Raw genomic sequence first — 15,192 nt, forward strand, 5'->3', positions numbered from 1 at the left:
TCGAGCGACCACATTATGAAAGCGCACCTATGTATTTCTATTGCCACGCGTATACTTCTAATAAAGCGTACTAATAATTTCTTATTACATAAACTATTATTATAATTATTTCTAATTTTTGAGAAATAATTAATGCTAATTCAAAGAGATTATACATAATATTACGGATATTGATTATGTTTTATTTAAAATTTTAATGAATTTATCTTGAATAATGTGAGAGTGTGAGTGACCATTTACGGGAATTAATACCGAGTACGTCGTCGTAATCTAAGACTGCATCATAATCTATGACTCGGATCATCTAACATCGTTTATCTATATTTATCGCCTAACGTCTTATTGTTCTATGACGCGTGTCCAATGATAAATAGCAGCTTGTCAGCTGTATCAAAGCTAGATGCTTAGAAAAATTCCTCTAAACTTGTAATTGTATATGTATATTATTAATATAGAGATAGTGACTAGTGACGGTACTAGCTATCTCATTTTAAAATTATTCATAGCGAAATTATTTTTTATATACTTAAGATAAATCGGTATTATAACGCGAACTCTGTGTATTTTATGCAAAATCAAATTTAATTATTTTAACAGCAACATAATTTTTAAAAATAAAAATTAACTTATTACATTGTTTTTTTTTATAAAAATTAATTTTATTTTAAAATTTATCTTGAGACGATACTTATGCAATATTCTAGCTTTGATGGTATGGTGATAGAAATAAAAGAACATATATTTTTCTTTTATTTAGCAAAAATCGTACAATGAAATTTTTATTTTATTTTTACAAATTATTTTCTTTTCTTTTTTTTTTATATATAACTAATATCACGTTCGGCATATCGTTATATCGACACAATTTTGTAATTTCGCAAATACAATTCAAATTCATATTCGTGAACAGAATACGTTCTATTTACTTAGAGAGCACCGAGCGACGCGTATGATGCCGACACATCATGGTACGAACGAAAATGGAACTAATAATAGAAATAATTATCAAATATTGAAATTTGTCTTGATGAATGTTCTGATAAACTGGAGCATCTGGAAAGTTTTGCTTGGTTGCACCCTTTGCCTCAGTAAATAATATAAAATCCCTTTGGAAATAAATAAGATAATGAAGAGGGCTGATATGTCCAACCAGAAGTTCGGAGGTTTCTCCGCACCTGAAACGCAGACGAATTTGCTTAAACATTTCCGACATTTATAGATTGTAACACGAGATACAAAGCTTTCGGAAAATCGTTAGGACGGACATGTATATACGCGCGATGTATACAAGCGCAAATGATTATCGGAACGGCCGGATCGATTACGTGACCTTCGAGAAGTCGAAGTCAATAGGCAATCATTCCTACCTATGATTCGCAAGACTTCCTTGGGCGAACTGAAATGACAGTAAGTCTCCTCCGCTGGGCAAGGTAGTCTTTGTCTACCGTAACCGTACATGGCCGTTGTGAGAGCCTCCAGTCCGTATCGGATGTAACTCATGTACATGGGAATCGACCGGTAGAGCGGCAGAGGCCTCGAGTCACCGAAATCTTGCACCGCGATTAGCATTAACGGGCAAGTCAACGCGGGTCCGGTGAATACACTATTCTGAAAAATGGAAATACAAATTATTTTCGAAGTCTTGGAAAAAAACTTTTCCTTCCGCGACGCTGTCTTGCACGTACCACGACATTAAATATACTGGCAATATTGTGTCCTATACTCTCCGCGATGAAGGCACATACAAAGCAAGTGCAGAAGAACATGGAGCTTCTGTGCAATTCCAGCGGTTGCCCCGTGATCAAGTAGACCATGCTGAGATACAAAACTGCGAAAAATATCTGGGAAAGAGTCAAGAATGATTTTTACGACGTTTGAATAGAGATGAATAGATCGGGACTCAAGTTTCAATGTAAAAGATTTAACGTAAAATAATCTTGCTAATGTAAAATAATCCTGCTAAGAAATTTAATTCCTTCCCGTAAAATTCCTTTCCATAAAAATTATAACTATAACAAAACTATAAAGAAATCAAAATCTCTGCAGCGCGATGATTTTTCTCGAAGAGACTAAGACTTGATTCGGATACTATAGCGCTGAAGAAATCGAAGAAAAAGAATCTTTTTGCTATGTAAATATTTATACTGTATAAAGCCCCATCTACATAAGTCGCAAATGCAAAACGCAAACGCAAACGCGGACGTTTCTCTCTTTCTTTTCTTTTATTTTTTGACGTTTCGTTCTTTTTTTTTCTCCGCGTTTGCGTTTGCGTTGTGCGTTTGCGACTTATGTAGATGGGGCTTAAGAGATGAGAGACCAACCTGTACAGGTATATTGACTACCGTTAAGGCCCAATAATATGCGCTAAGGTTGTACCATCTGTTGAAGTGTTCCCGTTTCATCATTCGGATTTCCGAAGGAACTGCAATGAGAAGATAATTAATAACAAGATAAAATATGATTTTGAGCTGATTTTTCTCAAATAATAATTATAAAAATAAAAATTCTATAAAAATAATGGCGCTTTTGGATTATTTATATGTTTTTACGAAGATTTGCATTTTTAAGAATACATTTAATTTTTGAATATAATTTCAGCGATTCAAACAAATATCATGAAATGTCGATACTTCAAGTGTATGACGAACGCGCTTCTTTATAGTGAATATAACATCAATACGTAAAGTTTTGATCAGACAGAAAATTGATTTTTATTTTCTTATGCACTGTTCCAAATTTTTCTACGCGCAGAAAAGAATTTTTCCTTACAATGCAGCAGCACTGGTAGCATGGGTATATACAGAAAAACGATCACGCATGCAAAGCAAAAACCGAAATTAAAGAGGGCCTTGGAGCCATCGTTGCCCATGTTGAAAAATAATCCGCCAATCACTATCCCCAGAAAGATGTGTAGTACTATCTTCAGGTACATGTGACTCTGTGAACATACAGAGAAATCTCTGCTTATTTTTGCGCGCGATCCATTTTCGGAGAGATCTTCTGGCCAAATATCTGATAACATTGTTTAGCTGTGTTAGAGACTATATATTTTTTCTTTCCAAGTATCGTTTCTTGTGTTTGAGGATCTCTTGTGGTACAAATCACTTGTGATAGTGCTATCACTTAATTTATTGATTTCAGTAAGCAAAATGGTAGTAGAATAAGAATAATTTATTTCCTTTAGCACATTTAAAGCCTGAAAGGGGACTTGATTTACAAAACAAACTTAACCATATATAGTTACATTTACCATTATCTTCTATATTTACATTTTACACTTATTTAACATTTACATTTGATACATTTTTCTTGATTGCACTATTTATTTTATTATTATACCTACAAATACTTCTTATACCTTAACTTAAGCAAAATGGTAGTAATATACTAATAGTTAACAGATTTGATTAAAATATTGCAATCAAATTGATATCAAATGCGTTTACGTTAAGTTCGTGTTCAATAATATAAAAATAAACCGGTTTTAAACGTTTCCCTGATGGGCAAATTTTAGTCCTAAAGTGTTTCTTTATAACGAACGCTTTGAAAAATTTGTTTCTGATTTGAATATTTGAATTAATCTAAAATACGTTGATCTTACTCTGTTTCGATATAGCTGCAGTATCATTCTCTTCACTAGCGTGCCGAATTGATCAATCCACGAGATTTTCGGGTTCTTTTTGTCGAGCTCGAATTCGCTTTTTGATCGCAAAATCGGAAGTAGCGGTAGCTTCGTGTTTACGCATGTGATCATCCGGTCGATCAAATCAAAACCGTATTCACCCGATGAGATCTCTATTACTGAAACGAATATTCATTGTTAATATACTTTTATTAATGTAATCATTTTTTATCGAAATCGAACATATTACGTATAAATTCTTAACTAATGAATATTTATAACTTATGTCAATTAAATTATAAATTATTAATTTGTTATTTTCATAATTCTATTAGTATTACTTATGAAAAGAAATCTCGAAGGTCTACATTACATTTTGTAGCCTACATTACTCAATGCCGCATATAAATTATATGCATGCTATAAATAATATTTCTTAACAATAATTAACATAGACGACTAGTTTTAGTCGGACCTTCAGATGTCCATCGCTATCTCAGCGTATCGCGAAGCAAAAAAACGTGATCGCACAGACGGTATTAAATCTCTCGTGAGATCACGTATACAACTTACTGAAGTCCGCCGGATTGTAATGTTTCGGGCATTCTAGGCCTATGTTTCGCAAGAACGGCACTATGTTGCTCACGGTGTCTCTGTAAACGCATTGTCCGTTGGCCATGACATAGACGTGATCGAATTTCTTAAATGCGCTCGCACTGGGCGTGTGCACCGAGCACACGATGGTGCGTCCGAAGTGCGCCAGCCTCTGGAGAACGTCGACGCACTGGAGGGAGGAGAGCTCGTCCAGTCCGCTGGAAAAAGAGGGATCTCCTTTTAAAGCTTACACCGCGATAGAGCACGTCTCTCTCTATCTCGACAGCAGTGAGCGGCATTTCCGCGCGAAAATCCTTCGTCGCTAAAAGCGTACAATTAATACTATACGATCAACAAAGTTCGAACGAAATGCGCGTTAAAACATTTGCCGCGAGCAAATGTTTGATCTATTGGACGTTTTATACTGTCAAGTATTTTTCTTTTACATACACATCCGTTTGTTTATGCGTTTTTGTTCCGTCATCTGGCGTGTCGTAAAACCGCGAGAAAGAGAATTGACGATTTCTGGTATTTGTAATTTTTAATATGACCTTTATATTTTTCTATTGAAGCACTGAGCTTTTTTAAATTTTACACCGAGAGAGAGAAAAAAAGGGATGAAAAACAAGAAATTTATGCATTGTATTTTGCTGCAGTTTTACTTTACGATGAATGATTGGTCTCTTGAGATCAACCTTTTTATCTCCTCTTTTTTAAATGCATATATCGCCCGAGGAATTAATTAAGGCAACAGAATGATTCTTGAGGCATTGTAAAATTCCTGGTGACGAATAGTTATGTGAATAGCAATATAAAAAATTGATAGTAACGTCAAAATTCAGCGAATAATATTGCGATTTTAGAAATGAATGATGAATTTAGAATATACTAACGATTCTCTCCTGCATTGTCAGATTCTTAAAGATTTGCGTTTTTGAAGTACCGAAATTGTGACTTTACATTTTGCAGTTGTACAGTGATTTTTTTATGTATGTAATTATTGTTTAAAACAAAAGCTAAAAAATTATTTCTATTTATTACACTCGCATGGTGATAAATAGGAGATGAATCCTCAATGGATAGCAAGATAAAAATGTAGGAGGCAACGTATATGATTCACTCGTTTCTCTGATTCATTATACATATATATACATATATACATATATATATATATATATATAAAATAAATACATACACACACACACCTGCGCTATATTTGTGTGTGTGTGTGGTAATCTTTTTATAAATTAAAATTAATTGAATTCTGAAGTAGATATTACATAATTGAAAAATTAAGACAACTAATTTTAATCGGCACGAATAATACTTACGTGGTCGGTTCGTCGAGAAAAATAACGGGCGGATTATTTATGAGCTCTAGTGCGATTGCCAGCCTCTTTCTTTCACCACCGGAGAGTTTGTTTGTGAGTGTATCTCGCGTTCCGGTAAATCTAAGTGTGCTTAGAATTTCATCTATCTGAAATCAGATGTTAATATTTTTGCGATATGCATCTTCGTGATTTATCTGACATATGATATACATAAAAAATACGCGGTAAAGAAGAAGCTTTTTCTATTCTCGTGTAATATACCTATTTAATTATTGGACGCAATTTGCTCGTGATTTTCGCAAGGCGAAAAAAAAACTTAGAATATTCATGAGTAATTAAATGTTGCCTTTTTATAGGTTTGGTGTGTAAAGAATTTATTGTTTTTTTCCATTCTTGATCACGATTTTATTTCTTTACGCGTTGTGGAAAATTTTATATTTAATAATATCGCTAACATCGTATGTTTTGCTAATAATATTAACACTTAAAATGAGATTTTTTAAGACAAATTGTTGAGAAATTAAATTATAGTATTAGTAATATAAAATTATGTCAAAATCTTAATGGCAAAGAGAGAGAGAGAGAGAAAGAAAAACATGATTATAGCGCATGATTTGATTTACATAAAGATATTATTTAATTTTAAAGCAATTATATACTCATTAATAAATATTTAATCGACAGATATTTAAAAGAAAGAAATTTAAACAGTTTGTTTTAAAATTAATCGAAGTGTTATTTATCTTATGAAATACTTGTAAATTTTGTTATGTATGTCTCGTCTTCGAACCATTTTCACCATTTTATTACTGTATAGAAAAGGAAAAAAAATTTCATATTTTTATGGCGCGCCGAACTACTTTATCACTTGTCACTTCTAATTACATAATAGTTTGATATATTACATTAATTTTCTTAATTCTTTGTAACTTAAAACTCTTTGGTGTCACGTTATTCTTACAAGTTTATCTTCCGGTATACGCTATATTTCGTTATAGCAAAAGGCCGAGATCTCTACTTACTGCGATGCGTTTTTGAGATTTTGATTTCCTTCTGCCCAGCTTTAAGTCGGCGGCGAAGGACATCGCCTCGAAAACCGTGAGATTCGGTTGTATGAGATCGTCTTGCATGATGTAACACGACATCTTCTTGAACTCGTGCATGTCCCGCAGTTGTCCATTGATACTTATCGAGCCACCTACGTCCGTGCATCTGTAACGGAGAAACTTTGTTTCGCTTTCTGTGTAGAAAACGAGAAGGAAAAAACAACGCATTTTATGACGCATTGAAAAATTGTCGCCTTGCCGCTTCCACAATAGGAGCTTGACGTAACCCGTTGTGTTAATTTTAATGTCATTGATTATTCAATCGATATGTCACCGGTCGATATTCCGAGGTCAGCGGTCGTTGGAGTTTGCCACAAAGTTTTATTCGATAGATATGACATTTATCGACAAAACTTTACATGCATACACAGATAATTTTTTTTCATCAGCAGAAATAAATCTGCGATAAAATCTTGGAAACGTACAAAATGATGTTATAATTTTCGAAGATAGTATCATGATTCTCAAGAACCAATTACAAGATATGTATTCTGATCTTTTTTTTGTTGTTGTTTGCACTGATGATTTTCAAGAGATAATCTTATGCAACGGAATAATTAAAGCACTACGCAGTTAGAAACCGATTATTTATTTTTCTGAATAATCGATCTTTTTTATAGCATCTTTAGGCTAGCAGTGAGTTTGAATAAGTCTAGTCAATTCAACTTGTTCGGCGATTAAAAGGAGAATCATTAGAATTTGCGATTATTTAATATAAATTTAAATATTGACCTGTATCCCGCGAGGATGTTAAGTAGCGTTGATTTCCCGGCACCGGAAGGACCTAGAATCGCCGTCAGCTCGCCCGACTTGAATTGCCCGCTGAGTCCCCTCAGAATCATCTTCGATTCTGCAAATTTAACAAAAGAATAAAAGATTAAGCGTTATTTTACACTTGAATGACAATAACTTCTATTGCGATTGAAGTATCACTTTTCATCATTACGTAAAACGTGTCGAATGAAGATGATTGAAAAACGAAACTTTTAGTAGGAGCATCGACTATAAAAGTTAATTGACAGTAGAGTTCATTAGTAACAGTAGGTAATGAATATAGGTAATGAAACTGCTTGTCATTGCTAAAACTTTTATGTAGCATATGAAATAAACGAGAAAAAAGGGACCTTTGCGCATCTCCTTGAGCTCATTCACGATACCATTCGTATCACTCGATTACAAAGAACGTAATTCTCTTCTGCTCTTTATCATAGTTGTATCGGAACTCTTTGTCAAGGACAAACTCTGAATAATTCAAACGCGCTAAATGAGAATTGAAGATTGCGTTTGTGATGTGAAAAATGATCGATTGATATTTAATAGATATACTTCGATGTAAATGTTTCATATTATTCGTAGAAGTTGCTTGAATCACAGACTCGATTACGTTGTATATTTAATTAAAATCCGTGTAAATTGACGGTCTTGCTTGTTATTGACATTATCGGAACAATTGGGTTACGCATGAGTAAGAACACGATATTACCATATATAATTCTCAATTGTCATCCTCTTATCGTCTCCTCCTATCGCTATTCCCCTTCGCAGACACACGCGATTTTAATTTGTGCGCAATAATGATTAAATTACGGAAAAAAGTGGAGAAGTATTATCGTATATATATGACATATTATCGTCTTGCAACAATTTGTAATTATTAGATAGAAATGAAATAATTTGTAATTAATAAAAATGATACGATGATTACGTATATTGAACGGAATTAGCTAGGAATGTTTTACTTCAGATAAATGTGCTACTCTAGCTCCTGTTAACAGCATTTAATTTGTCTCACTTATAATATATGTTATTTTACTCGCGAGATTTCTCTATTAAACAGTTGAAATAACGATAATAACGATACCGCTAGGCGCTCATTATTTTTTGTGCCGCGTGCATGCTCCTGCGCGCGGATTTCCCGGCGCGTGTGCTTCATCTCCGCAAGGAGTTATACGAGCATCAAACGTGGCTACATTATATACGGCAGCTGACCGTGAATTATGCACGAATTGCGATTTTTACAAGACGGTTATTCTTCTTTGGTTGTCACAAGCTGTCATATTTAACTGACATCGCATTAGTATCCATTTGTCATTCTCTCGCCATACATACGAAGAAAAGGTGGCAATCATAGCTCCCCGCGTTTTCTTCGCTTCTAACGCGCCGTGCGAAAACGTGAGTCACGCTTCAATCGTTATTCTTTGTAGAATCACAAAGAAGGTTTCTTGACCTGAGACACAGTACCGATTTATGCATCGTCAACCGTAAGTGAAACGATGCTCACCGAGATTGTACAAAATGTGTACACGCGCGTTCCGCGTTATCGCTATGCTTAAAAAAAAATTCTTCAAATTTTTTTCTCTTTCTTTGCTCGTATCTTTTTTCTACGATTAGAGTACGTAATTTTCGACGAATATTCTACCGCATATCTACCGCACACGACACGAGCAATGATATGCGATGAGACGCGATGGAACGAAGCGATAATCGATCGGGTTTGATTTGTGCACGTGCTGTATAATAAACGAGAAAGAAGATGTCCATGAATCATTGCCACGCAATTGCGTGAAAAAATTATGGCTATGAGCGTGTAACATATTTCTCAACGAGCGCGATACTGCGCTACATTTCATCTGCACTGAATTATTGTTAACGTGACGCGTGTTTGTCGATGATACTGCGAACAGAAGTATTCTATTCAGCAAAAGAAAAAAAATCATTAAAGATGAAGTTTTGCACAGAGAGAGAGAGAGAGAGAGAGAGAAGCGATATAATTACAGATTCATTAAATTTTTCCGTAGTACGTGGGAAAATTGGATAATCTCGGCATAATTAATTTTTTTTTTACAGTAATTGCTTAAAATCTATGTATCTATAATGGTAGATTAGGTAACACCATTTTTATTAGGCTCTGATTGCCGAAGTCTTACGTGTGTATTAAATTGGTGAGAATACGTATGCGAAATTTGCAACAAAGAAATAACTTGCTGTTTTAAAAATACTCTTTTTTTATTTGTAAGTGTCGGTCCACAATGAGGATTTTAAGCTCTAAGCAGTAAGAAATAGACCATCGTAGTCGAATATGAGGAGAATAATCGATTGTATAATTGGTCAATATTTTACGGTGTAAGGCTTAAAGTCCTTATTGTGGGCTGACACTAAAGAACGATTAGTATATTAAAGGATTTATTGTGTGATTTATGCAGATTATTCTTCTTCGGCTTTGAGAACTCACTCAATGAGATGATTAAAAGATTGTTATTGACGTTGATTTATTAGTTATGTAGATGCGTTATCGAGCAATTAACATAACGCATTTTACCGGCACTTTAATATTTGTATGTTATCTTCAATTTTATAATAATATAATATTTATAATAATATAATATGTTATCGTCAGTGTGATTTTAATCGAATTGATAACAAAAATATAATAGATTCATGAGAAGAATTATTATTATGTATTCATGATTATCTGGAATCTATGAATATTGAGCAATTTCTTTGCATTAAATGTAAATGTATCTTAAATGACTAATATTTCAGTATTCAACAGTGATTTTATTAACAGTGTTTAAATTTTTATTTTATTTAATTTTTTTTTATTTTTGCGAAAAAGCTATTATTAGAGATATGCAAAAAAAATATTTTCAACGACGTAATCAATCAGAATGTGTCACTAATTGTAAATTATAAAAAACTTAAAACAGATATACGCATTGTTATTTACGTTTTTTTTTAATAATTACAATATTGTTTGCGTTTTTACAGAACATTACAGAATCATAGTGCGATCATACTACTACATATGTAAATATATTGTTTAAATGGCGTGTTCTAAATACGACGAAAATGAAAAATTCATTTTATACAGGAAGAACAATATTCGTGACTTTTGATCGGAATTTCAAGATAACGTTAATCTTTTTTACAAAAAAATGTCAATATGACATGATAAAATATTATCTTTGAAACCTGATGTGTTGGAATCTTTTTGAATGGGTTTTTCAACATTTAAAAACTATGAAAAATACCTAGTCCATTCTAAGTAATTTTTTCTGTAAACTAGTGTTATTGTAGTATTTTTCCTTTTAATTTAGCTACCATGGCAACTGCATTTTCCGCGCGACTTTATTTTTTCTTGATATGACGTTATTGAGATACGAAGTTAATTATATAGTAATAAATTAGTACGATATTTATACGGTATTTAAATTTGTAATTTTTATCTTGCTGCATTGTAATATACAGGGTGTCCTATTTTAACTTATTGTTAACCAAAATATTTTGAAAAAAATGTTTTAAATGAAAATTGTAGAATTTGAAAAGGGCCAGATGTATTAATAAAATTATCTTACTATTTCTTATATTCCATCTTATCATATTTATAGAAAATGATTATTGATGACTACTATGTTTTTACAAAATGATTAATATTATAATTATTTTTAAATTTGTATAATTTGTTTATCTTTCTTGCTGTAGCTGCATAATAATGTTGATATTATTTCTTTTCAATTTTTTAATTATTGGGTGGTACTACTTTCTTTTTTATATAATTTTTTGTAATCACGATTAATAGCTAAATCATTAATAAAATCATTAATACAATTTCGATCCACGTAACAATAAACAAACGAATTAAGAGGAAATTTGGAGATTTGTAAATTTCTAAATTTAACAAATTGGCAGCAGATTTCAAGTGAAGGTTAGCGTATCAGTGAGAGAAACGTCGGAAATATTACACCCGTATAGAAAGTGAGATGTTGCAAATTATAATCGCATTACGAATCTTCATTTCAGACTGCGAGAAATTTCACGACGTTTCACCGTTCGCGTTGGGAATTATGCGGAAATTCTTAGGAAGGAAGTTACCGTAAAGTTCGCGATATTTTCACGACCGAATCCGTCGCATACGATGTGTGTGTGTGTGTGTGTGTGTGTGTGATTTTTAGCGTCAAACAGATTCCTCGCGATTCTTTCGCGTCTCAAATTTGTACAATTTAAACACTGCTACAGGCACAATTGTGCGATATTAATATATCTTTGTCACTGAAATAACCGATTCGATTATCTGTTCGACGGACGCGAAATAATCGTTCGCTCATCAGCTGTGGCATTGCCAACGATTGTTCTCACGTGACATCTAATTACACGTTGAGAGAGAGAGAGAGAGAGAGAGAGAGAGAGAGAGAGAGAGAGAGAGGCCATTGCCTTAAGATACAATCCGGCATTCGAGAGCACTGTCGATGCAGAGCGGTAGTGCTTATTCATTATCATTGAAGTACACACCCGTACTATGTTACTTCACGTGTATGCCCTGCCGCGCCGTTACACGCCTCGTTGCCCGAAGATGTTCACGTTACATCGTATGCAAGAATATTCGCATGGAGCGATCTTGACATAAATTGAACCTCGCGTAAACACGTGCGGTGTAGCAGCAAGTAGGGTCAGACAGCGAGAGAATCAATCGGCATCCGCGGAAAAGGGGCGGCGACGAAGTGCCTAGGTATAAACTTTACCACGCTCTTCCTGATCTTCGGTAAGAATTGAAGTTTGAATGCAAGGGAATCGAATGGGAAAAATGGAAATTTACATTCTTCGCTCGAGCGAGCGGTGTCGGCCAAACCACGTAGTATATACGTGCCTCGACTTTGTGATTGATTTTAATCCCTCCCCCTCCAAGTCGATCTTTCATTATAAATCTGCGTAGTTATTTTCTCGGTATTTCAACCTGGACTGGAATATTTTTTATTATAATAACAAAAATTTTGTACTTATTACAAAGAGCATGAAGAAAAAATGTACACGTAAAAAGGCTAGGCATCAATAAAGCTGCTATGAAAGAAAATATAAAGAAATAACAATTTAATCGCAAGGTGGACAGAACATAGAAAAAAAACAGTGAATTTAAATATGCAAATCATAGTATCAAACGTGAAAACAAAAGAACGTAAACTGAAACCAAAAAGGATATAAAGAAAACTGGTTGAATCTATAATAAAATTCGATAAAATGACGGAGACAAATAAAACAGAGGAGAAAGATTTTATATAAAAGAATAACGCAATTATTTGATTGTGATTTGGGAAAATATGGCTAAGAACGATATATTATTATACTGTTATCTTTCCTGTTATCTTTTTTCGGATTTAAAATTTTTGTTATCGTAAATTAAATTTGATTGCTTTCAGAAATATTTATACAATCGCACACACCGATGTGATAATCCTTAATTATTAATAACTAAAGTTCATCTTTCTTTGAAATTAAGTTTTATGAATGTGATGATGTGATCTTTAGTAAACGAACGAAATGCGTAATGCTATTGGACTAATGTAATTGGAAATATCAAGGTTATCAGGTGCTTTTTTTGCGTGAATAGAGATAAACTATTATACGACGACTTAATAGATTGTTTATATTGCCAGAAGTAACTTTTTGCATTAATAGCATATGTTTTAAAGCTGATTCTGCACAATCTATGTCTCACAAAAATTAAGTTGAACTGGTTATTTTCAACATCAATACGCAGGAAATAAATATTGATTTGATATATATACACAGAAAGAACGATTTTGTTGAAAGATTGGGAAATGTTGCTAAAAACAGATCTGAAAATAATTTTTTGTTGAATCATCAAAATAATTTTTTGGAATGTTAAAACTGACAAGCATTGCTAAAACGTTTTGATATTCTAGTAATCATTTTGACTTTTGCACAAAATTATTTTGATAATTGAATAAAAATTATTTTCAGATCTAGATTCAGCAAAATTATTCTTTCCGTGTATGAATTTAATATTGAATCAATACTGAATTCGATTTAATATTGAATTCGAAAAATCACTATCCTCAATTCAATTGGGCTGTCTTGCATCTTTAAATATTTATGATTTCGAACGCAGATAAAATTTATATGGTCTGCAAATTATATCAAGATATAAATTTGATTATAAACACGTATCTCATTACGATATCACACAAAATCGTAAAGACTATAAAATATAAAAAAATATAAAATAGTGCAATTAACTCGCTACTTAGCATGACTCAAACATTTCTGATGAAGTAATATAAAAATAAAAACACGATAATTAGAATATTTTCAAAACAAATACATCATGTGTAATCTGACGAAGTCTAACAGAAATAGAACGAGAGAGAGAGAGAGAGAGAGAGAGAGAGAGAGAGAGAGAGAGAGGTATAACGTTAATACCTAGAACAGACTGAAAAAACCGTATCCTAATAATAATTTTAAATGATTGAAAAAAAGAACTCACATTTGTGTATCTAAACTTCTTTAAACTTTATATATCTTTCCATATGTATAAGCTTATACTTTATACATCTCTTCATTATTCATACTTTTTTTTGTAAAAATCTACGAAGTTTGTTAAGAAAACTCACGCATACGTAAGCGTGAGTAAGCAATAACATTTCTTATGCAATACATGACCTGAAATACGTTTGCAATGTAAATTACGATTATCTATTTCATTTCGTTGAGGATGCTAGTTTGTTCGCCCGCTGGCGTCTATATTGAAATGACTTTTATTCTCTGGCGACCTTCGAAATCAATCTATCACCGTTTATAATTAAGCCAATGTGATAATCCTTACTGCATATATCTACTTTTTTTTTAACAGTGACATTGATCGAATTATGAATAATTCCAAATGGAAACGCCTTACCACTTACGCCTTACATCATGGCACTCGTAGAATCTAACATCACACAATATCAAAGATCCAAGATTTTCAGATGTCTGTTTACTTTCAGAAGGAATATTTTGTTAAATAAGTTAAACTTGTGATCGAGCTTGAGTTGATACTTTTTAAAAAAATTACTTTTATTCCTAACGTAATATTCTTGTTGATGTTTTGCAAGTACCTCAAAATTCTATTTTTGCGCGTGATTTAAACGACTCGATAGGTCGGTTTATATTATCGGAATAAATGATCGGTCACAATTAATAATTAAAATATTGCAAATAAGTGCCGATATATATTTGCTATGAATAGCTAAAATGAAATGCAATCTCTTCCCCCTAGCTCCTCCATGTAGAACGTAAAAACTTTTGCATAATAAGTTGGAAATTGCGCTGTACTTTGTGCAGACAATCTATCATCAATTGTTAGGCCTTGATCTATAATTACAGTTTAATTTTAATACTATGTAACACTTGCTATGTAATGGTTGCGCATATCTCTCGTACACTTCGTATTATCGAAAACAAAAACATAAAATTAAATTAGTCGGCATCTTATCATTAAGGATTATACAATTGACTCGAAGATTCGCACGAGTTGCACAGCATAATTTCAAGTAATTGCTAGTTTACCGGAAATTATACAACAAGTTAACAATAATTTTGCAGTTGTATAATAAAAAATATTGCATGCCGGAAATGTCTTTTTGGTTTATATATATATATCAAAAAGACATCTCATTCTAAAAAAATCTATATATATAATATATATAATATATATATATATATATATATATATATAATAAATATAAATAAATAAATAAATAAATAA

General features: G+C 32.6%; 1 protein-coding gene across 5 annotated transcripts in view; it reads right to left on the reverse strand.

Moving 5' to 3' along the window:
- Positions 1–766: 766 nt before the first annotated feature.
- Positions 767–15,192, reverse strand: part of LOC105459670 (ATP-binding cassette sub-family G member 1-like) — a 19,312-nt gene continuing 4,886 nt past the window's right edge. For all 5 annotated transcript variants that reach the window (XM_011705882.1, XM_011705879.1, XM_011705883.1 and 2 more), the window contains 10 exons: positions 7,386–7,503; positions 6,570–6,759; positions 5,548–5,693; positions 4,196–4,434; positions 3,602–3,801; positions 2,770–2,938; positions 2,322–2,422; positions 1,686–1,841; positions 1,368–1,608; positions 767–1,175 (listed from right to left, as the gene is read on the reverse strand). In XM_011705882.1, the coding sequence (XP_011704184.1) occupies positions 1,006–1,175; positions 1,368–1,608; positions 1,686–1,841; positions 2,322–2,422; positions 2,770–2,938; positions 3,602–3,801; positions 4,196–4,434; positions 5,548–5,693; positions 6,570–6,759; positions 7,386–7,503 (1,730 nt within the window). In that variant the 3' untranslated portion in view covers positions 767–1,005. The remainder of the gene's footprint in view (positions 1,176–1,367; positions 1,609–1,685; positions 1,842–2,321; positions 2,423–2,769; positions 2,939–3,601; positions 3,802–4,195; positions 4,435–5,547; positions 5,694–6,569; positions 6,760–7,385; positions 7,504–15,192) is intronic.

Source organism: Wasmannia auropunctata, unplaced genomic scaffold (genome assembly GCF_000956235.1).
Source record: "Wasmannia auropunctata unplaced genomic scaffold, wasmannia.A_1.0 LD334171.1, whole genome shotgun sequence".
Classification (NCBI taxonomy): domain Eukaryota; kingdom Metazoa; phylum Arthropoda; class Insecta; order Hymenoptera; family Formicidae; genus Wasmannia; species Wasmannia auropunctata.